Here is a 24,906-nt window from a genome sequence, read left to right on the forward strand (position 1 = left end):
GCAGATGTTCCAGGCTGTCTTCTGCATGTCTGCCACTGTTCTCCAGACCATCTTGGCTTTGGTCCAGAACAAGAACAGCTAAGGAAGAAAAAATGATCTTTTTTTTTCTCCGGTTGGACAAAAAAAAAGGAAAAAGAAGAAAAAAAAAGAAAAAAAGGAAAAAGGAAGAAGAAGAAAAGGAAAAAAAGAGGGACAGATGGTACGCTGTGACTGGTCTGTGGTCTAAAGACCTGGATATGCTTTCTTTGAAGCATATCACAACTTAAATAATCATCTCCATAAATAAAGAAACGAACAAAACAAAGAGAAAAGAAAAAGAAAAGGAAAACTCACAATATGAGAGTCACTGATCATAACCAAACAGTACAAAGGGGAAAAATAAAGTTGATGGACATATTATTGGAATGAGTTTGAAAACAAGACAAAGATGGGAGTGATGACAGGACAGAAAGAATGAGCAAGATCATTCTGTGAACGTTAGTTCAGCACTCTTACCTCTTATTGGTGTACCACCTGGGTGGATAATATGAATGCAAATAAGATTAGAAAGAAGAAGCATTAGTACGAGAAGGAGGAGGCTAGGGCTGGGGAGAAGAATTAAATTAGATTTACAGAATTAAATAAGGTCTTAAAAGAAACTTGAATTACTATACTGGTAAAACAGGAATATATTAGATAGTATTATTAGATTATAAAAGCAAGTTGCATTATACCACAGAGGGCAAAGACCACAATAGGCAGCATTGCTTTTCTCAGAGAAACAACTGAGTTCATAGGTCTGGGGTCATATAGGATTAGAATTATATCTTATATGCCTCATATTCTTAAAAAAAACCCAAAAAACTAAACGATACTTTTTAAAGACATAGTTTAGGAAAAATCCTGGCTAATCTGTTTAAGTATATATATAGGTACGCATATATATATACTGTTATAGGAAATACTAATGACTAACTGGAAACAAACACTGTTGATTGAATATCTTATGCTACTCACTATGCTACATTTGTGTGATATAACTTGTGTATTATTTTATTTTTGTACACAGTGTTCTTACAATAACGGATCTGTGGATGTGTGCGTGTGCGCGCCACTACCGAGATCTGGTGTCTACACTGACAGTTAGTAAAATGCATGCCATGCATTTTATTAATAAAATAATAATAATAATAATAATAATAATAATAATATTCTGGATATGGAAATTAGTGAGGGTGAAGTGCGCTTCAGAACTAAGCACTTACCAATAGATTCTGGAGATTTAAATACGGAGAGAAGAAAGACAGCATAAAAATATTATTATATTCCTTATAATTTGGTACAAATTTTTCAGAGTTAAAGCTTTATATACTAAATCATCTATGTTACATGTGAATAATTAATTCTTTATTTACAATAACAGAATGCTAATCTACACAATTCTGCTGACAACAAGCAAAAAAGGCAGTTAACAAGACGCTTTAACATCACAGGACAGGTCAAAAGCTGAGAATTCTGGGAAGACAGGCAGTTAAACAACTTAGAATTCTATATCAATATAACTCCCAACGTCAAAGTAAACAGCTTATTACTACATGTCCCGGTGAAATTGCCTAGGGACAGGCTCTAAAACTTAAGAAATTTAGAATTATCTCTATCTTTAATCTAAAGAGAGCAAAGGGATGAACTTGGGATGGGGGTGGGAGAGGGAGAAAAGGGCAGCCAGGGGAAAGAGGAGGAAGCAGCAAAAGCTGGAGTCTACACCAAAAGCAGACTTCTGTAGATCCAGTCACTGGAGGGTTCAAAACTCTTTAGTGTGGGCGCACACTACTGTGGCTTATGTGTAGAAAATGCTCACTCACAAGAATATAATAATAATATTAATAAAAATCCCCTCCTTGCATTGGTATTTGGTAAAGGACTTTCGAAAAAATACATCTGGTTACTCATGAGATAACATTTCTGTCATTTATGTATTAGTGAAAAGAAAGCAGATGTGACCAAACTTAACTAAACTTTGGTACTTTGATGAGTTCAAATGCATAAGAGACAGAGAAAACACACTTTAATAAAATTGAATCATTTTGGTGTTTAATATGAATATTTTGGTTTTTAATGGATACAACCATTGGAGCTCCTTGCAAGTTCTGAATGAAGTCCAATGTTGAAATAAATTTGTTTAAAAAGAAAACAGAGAGAGAAGAAAGAAAGAGGAGAAAATGGATCCATCAAATACTGCAGAAAAGCAGTAAATTAAAAAAAAAACCATCAAAAATACAGTCACAGCAGTGAGCAATGTGGATTAAACAGAAGCTGCAAAACACACAGAGAGAAAGACAGACTCTGAAACAGGCTATGACATCACAAACATGGACAACACATTAAATAACAGAGAAAGAGAAGAGGGAGAAAAATCAATACCTAAAAATTAAAATTAAATCAAATCAAATTAAAATAAAAATAAAGAGAGAGAAAGCTAAAAAAAAAATTCTCTAAGAGTTAGTGGAAACAGTAACAAGACCCTACCTGATCGTAATTGCTTAATACGGCCATTGTTGTTGCTTGTGTCGACGGGCAGGAAATCTTTAAACCAAGTTATTTCTGGATCCGGATTCCCACTGGCTGCACAAAGCATGGTGGCAGTGCGTGTACGCTCAACCACCTTCAACTGTGGGCCCATGTCAATGGTAGGGAAACCCCTGGGAATTTGATCCTCTGCAAGACAAAAGGTGATACAAACATGTCAATAAGTCAGATGCCCAAAATTCAAGAGCTCTTGTCCATTAATCTTTCCCCTTGCCTTATTTGGCATTTGTTGAGAAGCTAACACAAACCAGGCAGCATTGCATTATTAGATTAGGATACAGTCACAATGTTGTTCCTGGCCAGGAACATGTAAGAGACCAATACTCTAACAAAGTCTATGTAAGAGACCAATACTCTAACAAAGAGCTCAGATACATGTGATAAAGAACATGATGAAAAACCACATCTAGCTCTAGGATCGTGGGGGAAGAAGAAATTATAGAATGTGTGCTGGAGGAGGTCAGTGAGGTCAGCTTCAAATGAGACTCTGAAATGGGCATTAAGAACAAGTGGAATTGGCCAGAAAGATGGGAACATCACAAGTATAAGCACTTAGGGAACTTTCTGTTGAGGGAAACGATGGGGTCCAGTAGAGCTCTTTTGGAGAGCATCTGGGGAATAAGCAGATTAGCTGGATTAAGTTACCTCATTTCTAATCTGCTGTTTTTCTTGTGATTTCTAAGTAAAACTCTGTATTTTTTCATAAGGGTCAACTTCAACCTGAATGAATTTCTTTTTCTTTTTTTCTCTCTCTCTTTTTTTTTTTTTTTGAATGAATTTCTTTGTAGGGAGTTTCCATTAATCTGAAAATTGTCTGAAAAAGACTCCCTTACAAAAGAAGAAAAGAAACTCAGAAAAAGCAACACAAAAGTGTATATTCCTCAGAGTAAGAAAATATTTTCCTCCATTCCAAAGGCCTATACCATTTTTAGTCATTAAGAGTTCAAATTCCTAAATTTTGAATCCTCAACTCATCCAAAGTTCACTTCTCCCTATCCTATATCAAAATTGTCCCAGATCTTGGATCTTGATAAGTTAAATTCCTCTTAAATCCCCCAAGCATGATGATCCACATTAATAACTTACATTACCAGTTCTTCCAGCCAGCATTAGAAAGGTATATTCTATCTTGAAGAAATTTTTAATTTGAAGGAATTTTAGTTATATATGTGATTATTATCCAAATTAGAATTTAGCAGTTTGTTTGAAAACCACTATAAAATAGTTTGAGTTCTCACTGGGTCTGGGATTAATTTAATCAACTGTCCCTCATGATCTTTGATTAATTTTCATGAGCCATCAATTCCAAAATTACTCAAAAGCACAAACACCAGTGAGAAAAAAAAGTTAGAAATCATCAAATAGGGCATCTCACTTCTCCTAGGATGTCACCTGCAATTTATGGTATGATCCTATGAGTATTGCTGAAGTCTGCATTATAATTTCTAGGAAAAAGGCTCTATTTTGATGCTTCTGCTGTGTTGTCAGTCAAATATATGTGTCCTCTACTGCCTCCCCTCTATCATTACATGATAAATTCAGTCTCCTAAATTTAGCTAGCAAAATCCTTTTAAATCAGGCCCCATTTTTCTCAATCTCTCATGGATGATATCCCCCATAGCAAAGTTTCTTCTGTTCACACTGTAACTCTTACCATTTTCTAGACAAATCATGTACAATAAGTACTCTGGGTCTCTGGAAAGCCATGCAGCCAAAATCACCTTCTTTATAATAAAAACCCTCTCAAATATATGTAATATTTTCCTCCTCAGAGCTATTGTAGCAGTGAATAACTAAAATCCATTTTCTTGTATTTATTATTATGAGTTTATCTCTCTACACTGTGAGTTCCTCCAGATCTCATTTATATCCAAATCCCTTGTCATCAAACTAGTCTGTATTATCAGACTTTTCAGAGAACCTCCAATGATTCCCAAGCCTAAATAAGAATATAACCTAGTGGTTAAAAAAAGAAAAGAAAAGAAAAGGAAAGGGAAAAGAAAAGAAAAGAAAAGAAAGGAAAAGAAAAGAAAAGAGAAAAGAAAAGAAGAAAAGAAAAGAAAAGAAAAGAAGAAAAGAAAAGAAAAAAAAAGAAAAGAAAAGAAAAGAAAAGAAAAGAAAAGAAAAGAAAAGAAAAGAAAAGAAAAGAAAAGAAAGAAATATGTTTTTCTACTATATATAGTAGGAAACTACTTCTGGTAGAGACTTGATCAGAGAAATAGTTCAGGACTACAGAGAGAGATTTTGAATGTGATTAGTGAACAAATGTCAAACTATTATCAAAGAATAAAGCACCCAATAAGGGGAAGGTTTCTCTCAACAAGTCCAGATTGTTATAAGAGAAACTGGGGAGGCAAACAGAACAGGCAGGTATGGACCCTAGCTCTTCTGCAGGAAGATTATGAAAGACCAATAGACGTTGCTAAGGCAAGTTGGGCTTGACATCTAAATTCACTAGAGAATATTTACCTGTCCCACCAGCTAGTTACAGCTGGAGACAAAAAAAGTTATAAAAACAATTCACTACGATGAGTTACATTTTACTTAGGTTGAAAGATTCTTTCGAGGAAGCAGGAATACATCCTGTTCATGTGAATGCTCACACATCATCAGCCAAGCAGAAGGCCTTTAGAGGACAAAAGCCAGAAACAATAGTTAAGGATGAAATTTCAAGATGGTTTTTCGGATCTCCAAGGGAAAGTTAAAAATTACAAATGGAATAGAGCATTTTGCAAATTAGGCTAATTTTGATAATGTACTCCAAATGAATTTCATCAGCCTTTCTTTGTGACTTTAAGTTTCGTCAATATGATATATTTCTACCTATAGCATTGTTCTAATATTACTTGAAAAAAAAGCAGATAGATCAATAGCCATTGTATTACACACATCATATTAAACATCTCGCTTGGTGTCTAGTGACCCAAAATGCTTCATAGCATTTTACCTGGAGTGCTCCAAAGTCAACTACACTGGCTTAGTTACCTAGAAATGAGTTTCTTAAAAAGCTCTTAGATTTTGTTATCTTTTCCATGTTTAACACTACGAACTTAGGTTCATAAAAACTCACCTTGAGATTCCTGAGCTGTTTCTCTATTTCTCAGGGCATTGTATCTACCCCCAGGCATTTAAATACTAGTTACATTAGCATGCATTAACATTGACCCACTAGCCATTACTTTTCTTCTACAGGTTCATCTCTGAAGAACCACACCACTATTCAGTATCAAGTGGCAAGTGTCAAAGACTTAAGATTGTTGAGCCACTTACTGAAGGCTCTTACTAAAGAAATCTAGAATTAATAACCATTTATAAGAAATGAAATCCTCACCTTAGGGAGAGCTGACAAAATTGACTTGTGCCCTATCAAAAGCAGTCTAATACATTTGCATGACCTTTCTTTTCCTTCTTGGCTCATAAAGAACACTCCAGAGCCCCCTTTTCATATACACAAGTGCACAACAAAGATAATCTTTCTTGCATACTAATCGGACAGAGGATGTAAAGAGTGCTCCTTTCCTATTTTTAATAAGGGTAATTAAATTCTATCCATCCCCCACCTTTGCACAGAATCTCTTTTGAATGTACTTTCTTCATTAATTTTTCATGAGAAACATCACAATGTAACAGATTCAAATAGCCAGAGCTCTTATATGTTGACAGTTGTGGCTTGTTTCCAATTTGACTGTCAGGTATTTGGCAATAAAACTCAGTATTCAACATAAAATGAACTGTAGAAATAATGAAATTTCTAATTGGAATGCTTATCTCAGTGGGTGTAGTTTAGAAGATGTTAATTGCTTTCTTTTTACCTTCTACATTTATTAGTGATTTATATAAAATTGCTTTGGCCATTTGATAACATCAACTTTGACAGCTCATCAAATGTGTAGTACCAGGAACTTGGGGGAAAATCAATATCTTTTATATCTTAACCACATAAACTTTTACAGAAAAAAAAAGCAGCTATCAAAAATTAACAAATCGTCAATATGTTAGCAGCTTTAAACTTTTACATGAGGTGAAAAGAAAAACATTTTGTCCTATTCATTAATGTGTTCATTAAGCTTTAAAGTGCCTTACTTATCACTGTTCCATATTAATATTCAATCATGCAGAATTAGCTACTAATTCATCAACAATTTAAATCAGACTTGACCTTCACAAAGCCATTTGGTCTGTCATTTTGAGAGGCCATTAAAGGGCAGATTACTACATACTTGTGCTTAGTGAATCATAGAAGTTAGACATATTTTGTTTGGAATGGCAGCTATAATAGACCTGGAAATATAGCATATTCGTTGAATCCGTTTGGTATCATAATGAAATATGCGGATATGAAACTTACAGTTCCATTAAGGAAAGGGAAACATGAACATCAGCACTGTTTAGAGTTAACTTCCCATTTCTCCAGAACTTGTGTTAATAACCCCTGACATACCCAGGACTTGAAAGGAATGTATAGGGAAATAGTCTGACATGGTTTTGTAAGGAGTCATGCTTTAGGTATCTATGAATGATCAGATACAAGCTTTTGCATAATTTGCTCAGTTAAACTACTTTCATTGTTCATCCATAAATAATTTTAATGATTTTTTTTAGTTGTGCTCTAATTCCACAAACACTGAACCTCTTGTATTTGTTAGGAAACCACACAATTAAATTGCCTGCTAAAGCCATAGCCTCCATCCAAGGTGGCCAAAGCAGTTCTTCTTGTCTATTCTTGCTGGGACATGAATGAATGCAAACATACAGGTGTTCTGACTCTGGTCCCAATTGATTAAAGAAGTTTTCAGTGAAAGACTATTTGCCTCGGTGCTACATTTCCAATTTATCACATCAATTACATCAACAATATGCCTTTACAAAAGCAGTATTAAGAGATTTGGCAAGTACACTCAATTATTTAAATATTATGGATGATGTAGAGGTTTTGATGAGAAAGGTAGTGTAATAAAGCAAAATCAGAAACTTTAGTAAGAGATAAGTAGATTATTTTTTTTTCTTATAGAACTCAACCTCCTGAATCACTTTTCTGAGTACCAAACAATTCATAGTGGCTCCTTTTAAAAAATCTCTCAACTGGTGTTATCAATCAATCCCTTAATAAGTCAATGAGTAAGCTTGAACTCATAAGCTCATGGAGGGCAGGGCTTTGTGATATTTCCTTTGTAACCAAGACAGTGTACAAGAAATATTTGCAAGTGCATACGTTTAGGGAATCTCGACAAACATCTCAGCACTCACTCATGTGGCATCTCTGAATTCCTATCGGGTTTATTTCGTATCATTCATTTAAACAGTAAATCATTCTTTGTTTTGTGGCTATATACTTGGCCTCCGCAATTTGGTTCTACATCTAAGAGACATACAACTTTCTTATAACTTCTATTTTTTACGGTGTCTTAAGTAGTATGAGGCTTCCAGACTCACAAAAATAGTCTTTAAGGGCTATTTTTATAGTCATAAATTTTATTTCATTAGCAAACAATCTTCGTTGGTTAAGATGCACAAGTCATGCTTGGTTCCTTTTATAATTTGGTGCAGTTACTGCACTGGGAACACACATTTCAGTTCCTGCTATCTAATTCTATAGAAAGGCTCTCTTCATACACTACTTGCAAGTTCCTACAAGTCAAAATGCCAATCACATAACAAAAAAAATACATGTAAACACAATGAAACTCAAAAGAACCCACAAAATATGGTACCAAAACTCTGTTATGTCATCTTTAGAAAAATGAAATTACTGATGTTCAAGCAAATGGTAAAACCCAAGTGAATCACTCAGTTGTATGTTGGGGCAATCACTCAGGTCATTGTTCACTCACAAGAGCAAAGATTTCTCAATGGCTATGTATCTTAAATTTTAAGTGTGCTCACAGTGTAATCTTCTACAAGCTCTAAAGTTTTGTTTTTGTTTTGAAGTATGAAGGGATTAAAGAAAGATTTCATTAACAAAAGAAAGGCCAAATGTTAGATGGATCATATTTGGAATAATTTCTTAGTGGTAGACCCTTTAAATATATTGCAAGGCATCTCCACCTGTTAAAGAAACAGTACTAATCTGTGCCACACAAAGTATGTTTTCATACTTAGGAAAAAGTGAAAATTCTCTTGAAAAGTTGAAATATGGTGGTGGTCAGGTGGTCACATAACAAAATATTTTCCTATTTATGAAAACTGCATTAAATTAAAAGAAAAACGAGCTTTTGAACTATCAGTTTGAAGAATCTACTGAGCAGGCAATAGATGGTATAATTCATTCTATAGATATTTATTAAATGCCTCTGTTGTGCCAATTGTGGGCCAGGCACTGGGTATGAAGTAATCTAGAGAACCTTTATATTGTTGTGATTTAATTAAATCTGCGGAATAATTAGGTTCTTTGGGAGTGAGAATAGTACCCAGCTCATAGATGGGAGGACTGAATGAGATAATGCAATAAATGTGGCTAGCATTGCCTGGCACTGGTGTCTGGCATTTTGTAAAATATTAGCCTATCTACACTTACTCAATCCCAAGATCCTATGATAGATTTACAGAACAGAGGCATGTGACTCCAAGTCTTGATATAACAAAAGCTGCAGCAATAAATTGTAAATGGGGAATATTCTATGCAAATCATAACAAAAAACCCCACAAGGATTATCTAAACATGCAAGTGACTTTATTTATTTTGTATGTTTATTTTATTTTTGAGAGAGAGAGAGACAGAGTGAGAGCGAGGCAGGGGCAGAGAGAAAGACACAGAATCCAAAGAAGGCTCCAGGCTCTGAGTTGTCAGCACTGACCCCAACGCAGGGCTCAAACCCACAAACCACAAGATCATGACCTGCACCCAAGGCAGAGGCTTAACCGACTGAGCCACAGAGGCACCCTGACATGCAAGTGAATTTAGAAAGCAATACCTGCAATCAAGTAACTTTTTCAAAGCTCATAAAAGCCCTCATTTCTCCCTTTGAACAAGGCTTTACGTTCTTTGATTAATCAACAGCAGAAATAAAACAAATCTATATTGTCATATGATGTTCCCCAAAATGAACTAAAACAATAGCTCTAAATATTTGAGACAGAAAAGCTTTGCTGTGAATGACAGAAAACACTGAAACCATCCGAGCCTTATTAAGGTTCCCTGAGATAGGCAAAGGTGGTATCATAATTACAATCTTCTGTAGACACAAAACAAAGACTCAGCAAAATTACTTGTTCCAGATCACACATAGAGCAAAAATAAAAGAAAAGCTTTTAACTCTAGATTTGGCATATTTGTACTTCAGCATGCTTCCTCTATGCCAATAGGTGTTCATTGAATATTCATCAAAAACAGTGATAGAACTCTTTATCAAAGTCAACCTATAATGAAAGGCACAACAAAAATGATTTGAATAGTTGCTTATTTTTATTTTTTTTCAAGCAGAAAGGACTAAAGTTCCATGGAATGTAATGATAATTTTAAAAACAGTTCTACATTTAAAAAATCTTTTGATATATATTAATTGGCTTCTCATTGGTTTAGCATTGCTTCCAGATAGAGACAAATATTTGCCATGTATGCTAGCCAATCAAATGTGCAGGAGAAATGGAAGAGTGTGAAAAGGATGATAAATATCAAATAATTTTCTCTAGAGAGCTCAAATTCAGCACTGTGCCCATGTCGTTAACCCTTCTGTAATTTCTGTTTAGTTATCTAAGAAGGGTTATAAATGTTAGAACTTTGGTTCCGAGCAGATGCCAAAAGACAGGACACTAGACATCAGTAGACCCAACATATTAACTCTATGACCTTAGGCCACACAGCGGTCTCCCTGTAAGACGGGAGCCAATAATGACCACCCCAAATATCTTTGTCTGGGAGAGGAGACAGATCAGGGTCTCTGGCTAGCACCTGGAGGGTTACTGGTTAGAGTATTTGCTACTTTGTTGAACAGCAAATGAGTTTTCAAGTCATTATCTTTCAGAATAAACCATGGTATCAGGCTACAAACAAGAACCATTTCTTTCCAGAATACAGTCCCTGAAAACGGAGAAAAAACATTTATTATTCTTTTCTTAAAGAAAACAGTGTAAATAAAGCTTTTATTTTCACCATTCCAGATGCAGCAGGGTATAATTTGTACTGTTTTGACATCATGACTGTATTATTCAAAATCAATCTTCCTGCAAGTGTATTGAATAAGGGACTGAAAACAGAAAACTCCAAAGAAAAGAAGTAAAAGCTAAATCAACGTTTTCCAGCAAAGTTGGACTCCTGGGCCATTATCAAAATGATATTCATATGAATGAAATTGAAAAAAATTATATAAATAAAGTAGTTTCTAATTATAAGTTAAAGGCTACTCTAAGAAAGAAGTTATCTAAAGTAGGACAAAACTGCCAGTTAATAAATGATAACCAAATGGAATATTTAATAAATATAAGATCTGGCCTCCAAAAGTAATTATGAACAAGATATGATGAATATTTAGTCCAAGATCCTCTTTGCAAGTTATTATGTACAGATGGTATGCTTGTCTTAATAAAGCTATTAAATCAATCAGAGAAGCTTTTATTTCAGAGTGGATTTAGGTATCTCTTAAGGGCGCTTATGGGGCACTAGAATCTCCAAAGATTTCTGATAGAATGATGCCATGAAAGAATAGAAAATTGGACACTGATCAGCTGACAGGAGCGTTATTAGCAGCTACTAAATATTCAGCATACTAACCAACTACCCACAGAGCATCTCAGAGCAAAGCTCCATTTTCTGAAATATTCTTCACATGTTGAGGATGTTGTAAGGCATTCTTGGCAGAGATAAAGCAAACTTATTTAGAAGTAATGTATGCAATTATCCTACAAATCATAAAGCAATAGTCTACATAGCAGAACACAAACCTAGTTGGTTTATATTACTTGTATAAATGTGGTAGCTGCAATGTCACGTGGCTTTAAGTTATTAGTTATTTGTGTTTGGGTTTAGCAAATGATCACACTTTTTGTGATCCAAAATTAGAGGCATTCATGGGGATATAGAAGTATCCTCTCCTACTTAAAAACATTATTAATTCTTGGATGTTTAAACAAATATTTAGGAATCAGGATGATGCTTTTATTCCCTTCCCTGGAGTGCAAGTCTCATCAAAATAACAAAATCTAATGCCCATCTACTTTCACAAATCTCACTGCTTTCTATTATTTTTAATAATAAGCTGGTGTCATGATCAAAAGTTTTTGCCATAGTTCGAATGATAAAATAAATAACATTTCTACATAAATTTCTATATAAGTCATAATATCAGTTTTTTTAAGAAAAGAAAGGCAAAAATGCACAATGAAGCTGAAGTATAATATTTTAATTATTGTGTTTTTAGAAAGAGAGACACAAAGACAGAAATAATAAACATGGAAAGGGATCTGGGTTTGGCTCCTGCCTCCATTAATTGCCCGCTTTGTAAAAGTCAAAAATTCTAACGAGCTCAAATCAAACAATGCCCCAAAAAAGATTAACCCTGGCTGTTCCACTGTACTGTGGTGAATGTAACTGTAAATAAAAATTTTAAGCTATCAATTGTTGTATAAAAAGGAAAACGAGAATAAGCTATGTGTGGACTGGCAGTGAAGGCATTGGTGTGAACTCATGTTTTTAAAAACATACACACAGATATAAAAATGAATACAATTGTAAATGAGTGTGCATGCACACATACATTCACTCCTTATATACACTTACTAAACACATCTTCCCTATCTGTGTGAGTCCAGAGAGGCGAGAAACAGCAATACGTAATAGCAATGGCCACACACAGCATCTAGAGCTTGCATCGGATTCTCTAAATATGACTGTCTAGTAAAAGGAAGCAGAGCTCCTTGAAGAAATCACTGATTACATTCAGTACTGGGAAAAGAAAAAAGTACAAGCCATACTTAAAATATCTGTTATGTACACAAGTGCTCGAAGAATGACAAAGACATGTTGAAAAGGCAAAGATGCCAGCTTGATGGGGCTCTCACTAGACCAATGTGGGACAATTTGAACATCCAAGTACATATACAAATTATAATATATTGAATAAAATAAAAAGACATGAGTCCATACTGATATAAATGAATAAATAGAAAAGTTTCAGGAGGAATTACATATTTGCATACTCCCAAGGTAACCCTTCACTGGCATTTATTGAATAGAAAGGAGAGTAACTTTAAAATTGAGAAGACTCACAAAAACAACCTTAAGAGAATGAAGTTGACACAGATAATGAAACAGATCAAAATCATGTGTTGAGAAAAACATAATATCACTTCCACGATATTTGTTATAGATTAAATGTTTGTATCCCCTGCCCTGCCCCCCCCCCCCCAATTCATTTTTAATCCTAACGCCCAATGTGATGGTATTTGCAGGTGTGACTTTTGGGAAGTGATTAGCTCATGAGGATGGAACCCTTATGAATGGGATTAGTGGCCTCGTGAAAGAGATGCCAGCGAAAGCCCTTGCCACTTCCACCTGAGGACACATGTTCAAAAGATGGCCCTCTGTGAACCAGAAAGTGGGCTCCAACAAGACACCAAACTGCCAGCAACTTGATCTTGGACTTCCCAGCCTCTAGAACTATGAGAAATAAATTTCTGATTATATGCCACCCAGTTTATGGCATTTGGTTATAGCAGCTTGAACTGAGTAAGACAGTATTATTGCCAAAGATTCATAATCTAAATATGATCAAAGCAAGCATCAGCAAACCCCAAATGAGAACATTTTATGAGATAACAAATTTGTTATCTTCAAAGCTATCAAGATCAGGAATGTCACAGGAAAACTTGAGTAACTCTTTCAGATTGATGATTAAGGGCAAAGTGTAATTCTGAACTGGAGTCTTTGAAGACAATCAGAGCAATTTGCAGAGGACACGTGGTAACTCCCAGATGGGAGAACTGCCAAAATGTAATGTGAAGGCTGCATGGGCATGCTGCATCAATATTTACCTCCTGGTTCTGATGGTTGCATTGTAGTCAAGTAGGAGAATGCCCTTGTTTGGAGACATACAGATATTTGAGGGTGATAAGGATGCTGTCATTAATTTAATCTCAAATATAGGAAAAGTTCTTTGTATTGTAATAGCCAGTTGTTTTTGTTTTTGTTTTTTTTTTTTACTAAGACTGGGATTGTTTCAAAATTCTAAAATTATATAAAAGTAAATTATTATATTATCATAAATAAATGAAATTTTACAAATCTTTAAATTATCTCATTAACATCTCAGTTGTACTAGAGTTACTCCCAGGGCTTCTGAATAGCTGCATGTACTCAAACACTTTTGTCCCAACTAAGAAGAATCTTCCTAAATACACATTCATTTGAGGTCCTCTTGAACACGAAAACTAGGTAACTGACATTCCAGCTGTTACCAATTTTATACCAATGATGATAATACCAGAAAATCATTAGGACTGGAAATACATAAATTCCTATAAAATTAAGACTTACAAAATTCAATTATCAATGCTGAACAGTGAACAAATTTGAGTGATAATTCCAGAGCAAGGCAAGTTCATGACAAGAAAATGCAGAGATATCAATACTGTAAAAAATTTGTCAGATTTTCTTTACAGAAGTAAAAATGTGAAGTGGATAGGCCTCTATTAATTTTCTCTGAAATCATCTGAGAAAGGTTAAGATAGAAGGTGAACTCTGCTTCCTTCTAACCAAAAGAGCATCCACTTAACATCCCGGTGTCTCAGAACTCCAAGTGTCATTTCTCAAGCCAGACTTTTGAAATATTTTCAGAGAAATTTACCTCCCCTCAGCTCTTCACAGTTCTTCCCCTAGATCTACAACACAGTAAAAAAACAAAACAAACAAACAAAAAAAAAAAAACAAAAAAAAAACTTGCCATTCTGGGGTCTTTAATCATTGAGAGAAGTGGGCAATAGCACCAAACACAGAAATAAAGTGATTCAGATATGTCTAAGTTTTTTGGAAGAGAACATTTCACTATTTTACTCCTCAGTAGCATTGCTCATAGTTTTAAAGGCAAACTGTGGAAGGTATTTGTTCTATTTGAAGGGAGAAGATAGATTGAGAAAACAGGTAAAGGCAGTTTTCTTCAGGGAATACCTTGGAAAATAAAAAGATCAAATCTTAAATCAAATATTATATATAAAATGTTTCACTGCAAAGAATGAAAACTACATGACCACACAAAGAAACCTTTAAAGGTAACCTACGTTTTAAGAATGTATTATATATCTATGGAGGATAATTTCCCCTATATGCAAATAATTTTCTGTTTATATGCCAAAAGTGAGCTTCAATTTAACACCAAAGAATTACCAAATGGGACTAGTTTATATTTGTCAGTTTATGAGACTTTTTCTTAAGTCTTTGGAATCACAAGTTACCGATGTATAGAAACTACCCAAATCAATTTATAAGTATAATTTTTTAAAATTTTTGAATATTCCTCCCTCTTTACATAAACTTACTAAGTAAAACAATACCACATTTAAATGTAAACATAGGATAGAAATTTATTCAGTACCTTTTGATATATTAATAATATTAATGTGCTACTTAACAGGAAGTCAGACATTTAGAAAATAACAGATAGAAGAAAAACTACCAACAATGACCAAAATCGTCACCAAAAATTACATGAATAAAACCCATATCCTCTGCTGCCAGAAGAGGTACCAGTCCTCCATATATAAAATTCAAAGGCTCTTCTTCAGTACTAGGTTAAGCTCAGCAAATGACAAAAAGTGTTTTAGGCAACCCCGAGGGAATTACATGAAGAACTGTGGTCTTTTTTCTAAAAACATATAGAAGGTAAAGGAAAGTTTTAGTGATAGAGGTAAGTGTGTGGGCACTTAAGTGACTACGTACTTGTGTGTTAGGAGGGTAAGCTGCATATCAAATTTCCATATGAAAAATATCCTTTGAACTACAGTGTAAAAAATACACTGGACAGGGAAAAAGAAGAAAGTATGTAGGAAGCCCAATTAGGTGAGATAAGGGCAAACTTATACCAAGAAAGTGGTGGGGGAGATGGGAAGTGAAGAGATTTGAGATTTTTTTTTTTCAGCTTTATTGACAATACCTAACTGATGCGTTTATTTGTCATGTAATGGGCAAATAAAATTGTAGGATATTTAAAGTGTACATTGTGGTGACTTGATATGTGCAGATATTGTGATAGTTGAGAATAATTGGAAGGTCAATTTTACATGGCTCAGTGGTATTTTGAAGATGGGGAATCAGGGAGAATTATCAGGAATGCTTGTCTACAAACGTGATGGATTCAATAATATATTGCTAGGATGTCCTCCCGTTAGGGAATAAAGTCACCTATCTGAGGCACCTATGTAATAGATGATGTGTACCCCTGCAGGCTGGAGTGTCTTTTCCTCACCAGCGTAGCTGCCCCAGAATGGAGCACAGCACCAAGCACAAATTATCTGCAAATGAATACTGATCCATATTTACTTTCAGGAACTGGCAGAGGGAGCTGGTAAATATACTCTTTGCTTCCTTTTGTGCTTTGTCTCAGAGTGAAGGCAGAACAGACTGGCTCTACCTATACCAAATGAGCTCAGTATTCTCACTGCGGATGTGTCAGGTAATTCCTGGGCACCAGTCTAGAATGGTATGGAGATACCCATGGATTTGCATCAATTCTCCCCACCAACAGCTAATTCCTTCAATCTGAAGACAGCTGGGTATGTCAGGGTATTTTCTCTCTAGCCAGAGAAGAAATTCAGTAAATATCAAAGTATCACAGTGAGTGGCCTCCTGAATAAGAGAGAAAATAATCTGAGTTACACTCCTATGAAGACAAGCCATTTCGAATTTCCTTAAAGATAAGTCATGGCTGTTACATTTTAATATGCTACATGCCAATTAAATAGGTACAAGTTTCCAATGACAAGATACTCAGTAGCAATACAATAAACCTTTTCCTTAACATCCTGAAAACAACCCAGAGTTGTTCATTTGCATTTAGTTACAATAGAGTGACATATTGTTACAAATTTAGAAAACATACAATCTCTAATTCTTAACAAAGTGACAGCAACTTGACAAGTGAAAAAAGTCATCTCAGCCTTGAATTCACTGGCATAGAAAGCCCACATATACCTCTGTTCTTCCCACAGCACAAGTGGATGGTTTTTATGTTTACCGCAAGATTAATGCTGCTTCAATTGCTCAATGATGATGGTTATGAGACTGCTGAGTAAATAATCTGCATTCACTAAAGGAAGTAAGAACTTGTATTTCAGTCACTGATCCCTAAAATAACTAAAGCTATTTAAGTGTTTATTGTTATAAAGATAAAATAATATGCCATACAGCTTTGTAAAATATACATGACAGGTTTCATGGGCCAATTATAATCGAATGGGCACATTCTATAGTTTCTGAGGAATTAACTCAGAAAAACATAAAATATAATCAAGAATGTTTACCCAGTGGGAAAAAGACACTTCCAATTTAGTTTTTTCTAATGGCTATCATATCCCTCCAACCCCCAGCCCCCCACCACCATGACCATCTTCTCCTCCCCAGTGCTGATGAACTGGATATGAAGGCCCATAGACTTCCATTGACTGAAAAGCTATTGGGTACATCATATGAATTCAGTTGTTTGAATCATGACAGATCTGCTTCTTGGCTAATGCAGCTAAGTCACACAATAAAGCAAATCTCTCCAGCCTCATCCCCATTCTCCCCCTCGTTTCCCCCCTCCCTCCCTCCCTTCTTCCCTGGTAATTTTCAAGTGACTCTTAGGTATATGTCCTCCTCCTAAAGCCTAAGCTACTTTCCTAAAACATAGCAAGTAGGGTTCTAGGAAAACAAACAGAACAAAATAAAACAAAACTTCCTAGGATGTCAGTTTTCCTGGTGTGTTTTAATATGATAGAGATTTTAATAATAATAATAATAATAATAATAATAATAATAATATAGAGATTTAGGAATATTCTAGCTATAATATATTAGTTTTGAAATACTTATCTCCTCAGTTGTAAGTAAAAAAGTTGTAGAAGGTGTAAGGCTAAATTGGTTCACCCTTTCTCCTCTTTCATTCCTAGACATAATTTCTTTCTTCATATTTTGAATGCATTTCCTGGCAGGGAGGACAATATTTATCTTAATACTTATATTCCACCCCATGTCAAGGAGACTACTGTTTGTTCAGACACACAGTGATACATTTCTGATCATTTAACTTTTAGTTATTCTGTTCAACCCACGGTGGATTTCATCAGGGGTACCAGCTACTCCAGGACCCCACTACGGAAATGAGAAGAACTATTTCCTTTTGGGTTACTCATCAAAAGGTAGGTATTAAATAGAAAATGTCTCACTAAAATTATTTATAAATTATAGAACATGAGATAATTCTGAGAGGAACTAGACCACTCCGATAAAATATGTAATACTAGATCCTAGAACAGAGTCAACTATAATAGATTTTATCACTGATTTTCAGAAAATAGCTATGCAGATCAACTAAAGTCAAAGCCATGCTTTTTGGTAGATGGTCTGAAGTGTTTAACTGTTTTCAATGACAGAATCTATAAAGACGTTACCTCATTCTGTTACCAAAGTTCATGTATTACAACTGATCAATCACAGTTAAATGTTCTCACTGTGTTTTCCAGAAGCCTTTTGTTTTAAATGTAATGAATGAGATGGATTCTTACTTTTAACCTCTTAATAGTTTTTCAGGTTCTCATTATTATAGTCATACTTGATGGCATACATACTTAATTTCTTAACAATCCTATTTGAGAGGAAATCTGACCTATTTCATGCAAACTCAAGCTGAAATTATGGATGCTCACCTGGCCCTCCTCCATGTAGAGGGTGCTGCCCTATCCAAGCACACAGATCTATGCTCCTTTTTTTAAAATTTTATTTCTTTAATGTTTATTTATTTTGTTTATTTTTTTATTTTTTAATGTTTATTTAGTTTTGAGAGAGAGATGGTGTGAGCGGGGAAGGGTAAGAGAGAGAAGGAGACACAGAACGTGAAGCAGGATCCAGGCTCTGTGAGCTGTCAACACAGAGCCCGATGTGGGGCTCGAACCCACAAACTGTGAGATCATGACTTGAGCCCGAGTTGGACACCCAACCGACTGAGCCACCCAGGTGACCCAATGTTTATTTATTTTTGAGAGAAAGACAGAGCACAAGCAGGGGAGGGGCAGAGAGACAGGGAGACTCAGAACGTGAAGCAGGCTCCAGGCTCCGAGCTGTCAGCACAGAGCTTGATGCAGGAATCAAATTCATGAACTGTGAGATCATGACTTGAGCCAAAGTCAGAGGCTTAACGAACTGGGCCACTCAGGAGCCCCTATGGTCCTTAGTTTTCTTAAGGAAATGTGCAAACATGCCCTTAACACAGATCGTTGTCGAAATTTAAAACTCTCCTTAACCAAACACCCGGTTTTGCTTTAACCTATACTTACCAGGGATCTCAACTTCAAACTGATGGATAAAACCTATCACAACTTGGCTAGTGAAGCAGTAAGTATGGATAATTAGCTGAAATAATGCAAGCTCACCCATTCCTTCACATAACATAAACATGATCCTTTGATTAGCTAGAGGATCAGAGACTGGAATACCAAGACTATTTTCTGTTGTTTGCTAGTAAACAAGTTTTACTGGCTTGTCTTTAGGTATAATTCCCCAGGTTACACTGAGGAACCTGAAGAAGCAGTAGGTCCTATGAAGGTGGAGAGAGTTAAACATGTATAGATGCAGAGGATGTTCTTTACAACATGACAGTGTCTTTTTTCTGAAGAACTGTGGGAGAAATATTTTCCCCCTGGATTCAGTCTCAGGACTAATTGTGATTTTTCTGAAGAACTGAATTATTTCTATTAGAGATACTGTGCATAGGGCTGTTCTTTATCACAACAGAGCTCTTCAGGGACTTAGAGCTAAACTATTGTTTACTTCCAGCACAGACACAGAAGCCCCTAGTGTGGGCTGTGTGTTCCAAACGTACTGCTCCAAAACCACCACATTTTATCTCATCACAGGGAACATTCTTCTATAAATTAAACTTATATCTCTTTGAAGCAAGGTTATAATAGATGGAAACAAACACTATAAATCCAATCTTTCAAAAAATATGACCAAGAGAGATGATGTCCAACATGTCAAAAGACATCCAAACAAATGAGTTGATATTGTCCACAACAGTCTATGAGAAATATTCAAGTCACCTGCAGTTACCATAAACCAAATCCAAACTCATCAAAGTGAGCTTATGAGAGTATGGCGTAAAACCTTTGACTTGATGAACACTAACTCAAAGAAAGAAATTAAGAAAGAAGAGATGTTAGGAAAGGATAAAGTGACTTTAGTATTTTATTTTTATTGAAGGTAAATCACTTCAATTAAAATATTCATTCCACAAGAAAGTTGAATGAATATATCTACTGAAGACATGCAATACACTCACATGTTTTTTATATAAAGCACATTCTTAAGTTATCTGCAGAAAATTATATTCACATTTAGCAAACATTAGGTGGCAGGCACCTTCAATGTTCAATGTAGCAAATATGTGTCGGACACCTCTCAGATTCACCACATGAAACAGTGTTTGACACTTGAGGGCTCCAAGAGCAGTTTCTCAAAAATCTTAAAATATAATGGTGGAAACACGCATGTAAATGGAAGGGAATATGTGAAAGAATAAATTGTTAAGGGAGCACAAATGGGTGAGTAATGGATTTTGCTGGGGATCACAGAAGCCAGCCTAACAGCATGAATAGAATTTTGATAAACAGGAATGTACTCAGAGCCTCTGAGGGACAGGAAAATGATCAATGTACAGAGATTAAATAGGTGGTAGATTCAGGGTGAGCGTGACTACTGCTTGGGTGCATTTGTTTGGGGATAGATTTAGGAATACCATGTGGCAAAGCATGTTGAAGCATGATGCAGGGATGGTCAGCTGGTTCCAACAGTGAGAACCTGGGAGGGTTGTAGACTTCACTTGGCAGGTAGCACAGAGCTGAGTCATTTTTAACAGAGAAAGTAAGAGGAAACAGTTCACATTCCAAAACACAATCTTTGTCGAGGGAGTTTAGTGGTGGGGGACAAAGAGCAAGAACAGTTAGAAAGTTGCCGTATTCCCTTTAATGCAAGTTGTTTGGATGCAACTCCTGAAAGAGAAAGGAACAGATGAATTAGCTACACAATGAAAGAATGTTCCACAGGTTTAGGAGTATTCATTTTGTTTAAGGGGAACTGTGGTAAAAGTATGTCTCAAGTCTAGTTTCTTAGTTCTTTGGTGAACAGCAGGTGGCTGAGCAGGGATGGATGCTACCAAATATAAGAGGCGCAGGAAGATATAGGAAAGCTCAAGATTTGAAATACAATTTTGAATGTCAGTCATATGCAAGTAAAAGTTGGAATCATATGAACAGGTGAGATGACCCAGGGAAGAAGTTACAGTGAGAGGAGTATGGGAATTACCATATTTAAGGGGCTCTGCGTGATGAAATAACTTCCTTTAGAAACTCTGATGTGTTGTATATGTATTTTACTCATTATATCTTGTGGAATACTTTTCTATGCTGTGTCTGTATATCAAGTACTCTCTTGACAAATTCTTTAGGTTACTTTTCTCATAGAGTAGTATCTTTGTTAAATCCTATTACATAACAACAAATGTGATGGGTATGTACACTTTTCAAGAGTCATAGACTTTAGATCTATGTAGACATAAGTAAAAACATATGTGAATATTTACCTTGTAAGAAGGGGCATATGAGAAAACAATACAAACTTTCAGAGAAAAGATGAAGTAAAACAAAATAAATGAGAAATAGCCCCCCCAAAGAAAATTATTTAGAGTATAAAATTACTCCAATTGTATATTAATTAAAAAAACAAAACAACAACAAAAAACAACACTCTAATGTTAACTTAGGATATCAAGCCAACTTTTTTTAATCATTCCAAAAGAAGGAAGATGCTATTATTAACTCTTGAGTCAAGCCATGTAATCATCTAGTGTAGATGCCAATTTTTTTTTTAATTTTTTTAAACGTTTATTTATTTTTGAGACAGAGAGAGACAGAGCATGAACGGGGGAGGATCAGAGAGAGGGAGACAGAGAATCTGAAACAGACTCCAGGCTCCTAGCTGACAGCACAGAGCCCAATGCGGGGCTGGAACTCACAGACCGCGAGATCATGACCTGAGCCGAAGTCGGCCGCCCAACCAACTGAGCCACCCAGGCGCCCCGAAGATGCCAATGTTTCAAGCACTTCTATTTAGTTTATCTATATTCTGATCTCCATTCATGTACTAATCCGAAACATCTGAAAGGAGAGTAAAAAGGGCTAGTCAAGTGAATGCAGGACTGCACTACTAATACAAACCTCATTGGTCAACTTGAAGGGACCAAGCTCAGAGCAAAAAACCATAACAGGGAGACATTTAGAGTTGAGGGAAACAAACAGAAGGCCTGTCCACTTTTTCTTGTATTTCTAGGAATTTGAAAATTAAAGGTTCAATGTATGTTATGTTATTTAAAAAATTCACGATAGTTTTTTTTTTTTTTGAGTTCAACCAGATTCTCAAATCTTTTTATTTATTTATTTATTTATTTATTTATTTATTTATTTATTTATTTTTAATGTCTGGTTGTTTTATTTTTAGTTTTTATTTTTTTCAATATATGAAGTTTATTGTCAAATTGGTTTCCATACAACACCCAGTCGGTGCTCATCCCAAAACGTGCCCTCCTCAATATCCATCACCCAGCCTCCCATCCCTCCCACCCCCCATCAACCCTCAGTTTGTTCTCAGTTTTTAACAGTCTCTTATGCTTTGGCTCTCTTCCACTCTAACCTCTTTTTTTGTTTCCCTTCCCCTCCCCCATGGGTTTCTGTTAAGTTTCTCAGGATCCACATAAGAGTGAAAACATATGGTATCTGTCTTTCTCTGTATGGCTTATATCACTTAGCATAACTCTCCAGTTCCATCCCTGTTGCCACAAAGGGCCATATTTCATTCTTTATCATTGCCACGTAGTACTCCATTGTGTATATAAACCACGATTTCTTTATCCATTCATCAGTTGATGGACATTTAGGCTTTATGCACAATTTGGCTATTGTTGAGAGTGCTGCTATAAACATTGGGGTACAAGTGCCCCTATGCATCAGTCCTCCTGTACCCCCTGGGTAAATTCCTAGCAGTGCTATTGCTGGGTCATAGGGTAGGTCTATTTTTAATTTTTTGAGGAACCTCCACACTGTTTTCCAGAGCGGCTGCACCAATTTGCATTCCCACCAACAGTGCAAGAGGGTTCCCGTTTCTCCACATCCTCTCCAGCATCTATAGCCTCCTGATTTGTTCATTTTGGCCATTCTGACTGGCGTGAGGTGATACCCTGAGTGTGGTTTTGATTTGTATTTCCCTGATGAGGAGCGATGTTGAGCATCTTTTCATGTGCCTGTTGGCCATCTGGATGTCTTCTTTAGAGAAGTGTCTGTTCATGTTATCTGCCCATTTCTTCACTGGGTTATTTGTTTTTCGGGTGTCGAGTTTGGTGAGCTCTTTATAGATTTTGGTTACTAGCCCTTTGTCCAATATGTCATTTGCAAATATCTTTTCCCATTCCGTTGGTTGCCTTTTAGTTATGTTGGTTGTTTCCTTTGCTGTGCAGAAGGTTTTTATCTTCATGAGGTCCCAGTAGTTCATTTTTACTTTTAATTCCTTTGACTTTGGGGATGTGTCAAGTAAGGAATTGCTACGACTGAGGTCAGAGAGGTCTTTTCCTGCTTTCTCCTCTAGGGTTTTGATGGTTTCCTGTCTCACATTCAGGTCCTTTATCCATTTTGAGTTTATTTTGGTGAATGGTGTGAGAAAGTGGTCTAGTTTCAACCTTCTGCATGTTGCTGCCCAGTTCTCCCAACACCATTTGTTAAAGAGACTGTCTTTTTTCCATTGGATGTTCTTTCCTGCTTTGTCAAAGATGAGTTGGCCATACATTTGTGGGTCTAGTTCTGGGGTTTCTATTCTATTCCATTGGTCTCTGTGTCTGTTTTTGTGCCAATACCATGTTGTCTTGATGATTACAGCTTTGTAGTAGAGGCTAAAGTCTGGGATTGTGATGCCTCCTGCTTTGGTCTTCTTCTTCAAAATTCCTTTGGCTATTCTGGGCCTTTGGTGGTTCCATATGAATTTTAGGATTGCTTGTTCTAGTTTCGAGAAGAATGCTGGTGCAATTTTGATTCGGATTGCATTGAATGTGTAGATAGCTTTGGGTAGTATTGACATTTTGACAATATTTATTCTTCCAATCCATGAGTACGGAATGTTTTTCCATGTCTTTATATGTTCTTCAATTACCTTCATAAGCTTTCTATAGTTTTCAGCATACAGATCTTTTACATCTTTGGTTAGATTTACTCCTAGGTATTTTATGCTTCCTGGTGCAATTGTGAATGGGATCAGTTTCTTTATTTGTCTTTCTGTTGCTTCATTATTAGTGTATAAGAATGCAACTGACTTTTGTACATTGATTTTGTATCCTGCAACTTTGCAGAAATCATGTATCAGTTCTAGCAGACTTCTGGTGGAGTCTATCGGATTTTCCATGTATAATATCATGTCATCTGCAAAAAGTGAAAGCTTAACATCATCTTTGCCAATTTTGATGCCTTTGGTTTCCTTCTGTTGTCTGATTGCTAATACTAGAACTTCCAACACTATGTCAAACAACAGCAGTGAGAGTGGACATCCTTGTCGTGTTCCTGATCTCAGGGAAAAAGCTCTCAGTTTTTCCCCATTGAGGATGATGTTAGCTGTGGGCTTTTCATAAATGGCTTTTATGATGTTGAATAATGTTCCTTCTATCCCTACTTTCTCGAGGGTTTTTATTAAGAAAGGTTGCTGAATTTTGTCAAAGGCCTTTTCTTCATCGATTGACAGGATCATATCGTTCTTATCTTTTCTTTTATTAATGTGATGTATCATATTGATTGATTTGCAAATGGTGAACTAGCCCTGCATCCCAGGAATGAATCCCACTTGATCATGGTGAATAATTCTTTTTATATGCTGTTGAATTCGATTTGCTGGTATCTTATTGAGAATTTTGCATTCATATTCATCAGGGATATTGGCCTGTAGTTCTCTTTTTTTACTAGGTCTCTGTCTGGTTTAGGAATCAAAGTAATACTGGCTTCAAAGAATGAGTCTGGAAGGTTTCCTTCCCTTTCTATTTTTTGGAATAGCTTGAGAAGGATAGGTATTATCTCTGCTTAAAACGTCTGGTAGAACTCCCCTGGGAAGCCATCTGGTCCTGGACTCTTATTTGT

At 35.8% G+C, this 24,906-nt stretch overlaps 1 protein-coding gene across 46 annotated transcripts in view; it reads right to left on the reverse strand.

Annotated features, from left to right (window-relative positions):
• The window catches only part of PTPRD (protein tyrosine phosphatase receptor type D), an 834,341-nt gene that overhangs the window by 201,914 nt on the left and 607,521 nt on the right, over positions 1–24,906 (reverse strand). For 21 of the 46 annotated variants that reach the window (XM_019815913.3, XM_045043800.1, XM_045043822.1 and 18 more), the window contains 3 exons: positions 2,506–2,694; positions 1,245–1,253; positions 496–513 (listed from right to left, as the gene is read on the reverse strand). In XM_019815913.3, the coding sequence (XP_019671472.2) occupies positions 496–513; positions 1,245–1,253; positions 2,506–2,694 (216 nt within the window). The remainder of the gene's footprint in view (positions 1–495; positions 514–1,244; positions 1,254–2,505; positions 2,695–24,906) is intronic. The other 25 variants (XM_045043809.1, XM_045043812.1, XM_045043807.1 and 22 more) reach the window with 3 other exon arrangements.

Source organism: Felis catus, chromosome D4 (genome assembly GCF_018350175.1).
Source record: "Felis catus isolate Fca126 chromosome D4, F.catus_Fca126_mat1.0, whole genome shotgun sequence".
Lineage (NCBI taxonomy): Eukaryota > Metazoa > Chordata > Mammalia > Carnivora > Felidae > Felis > Felis catus.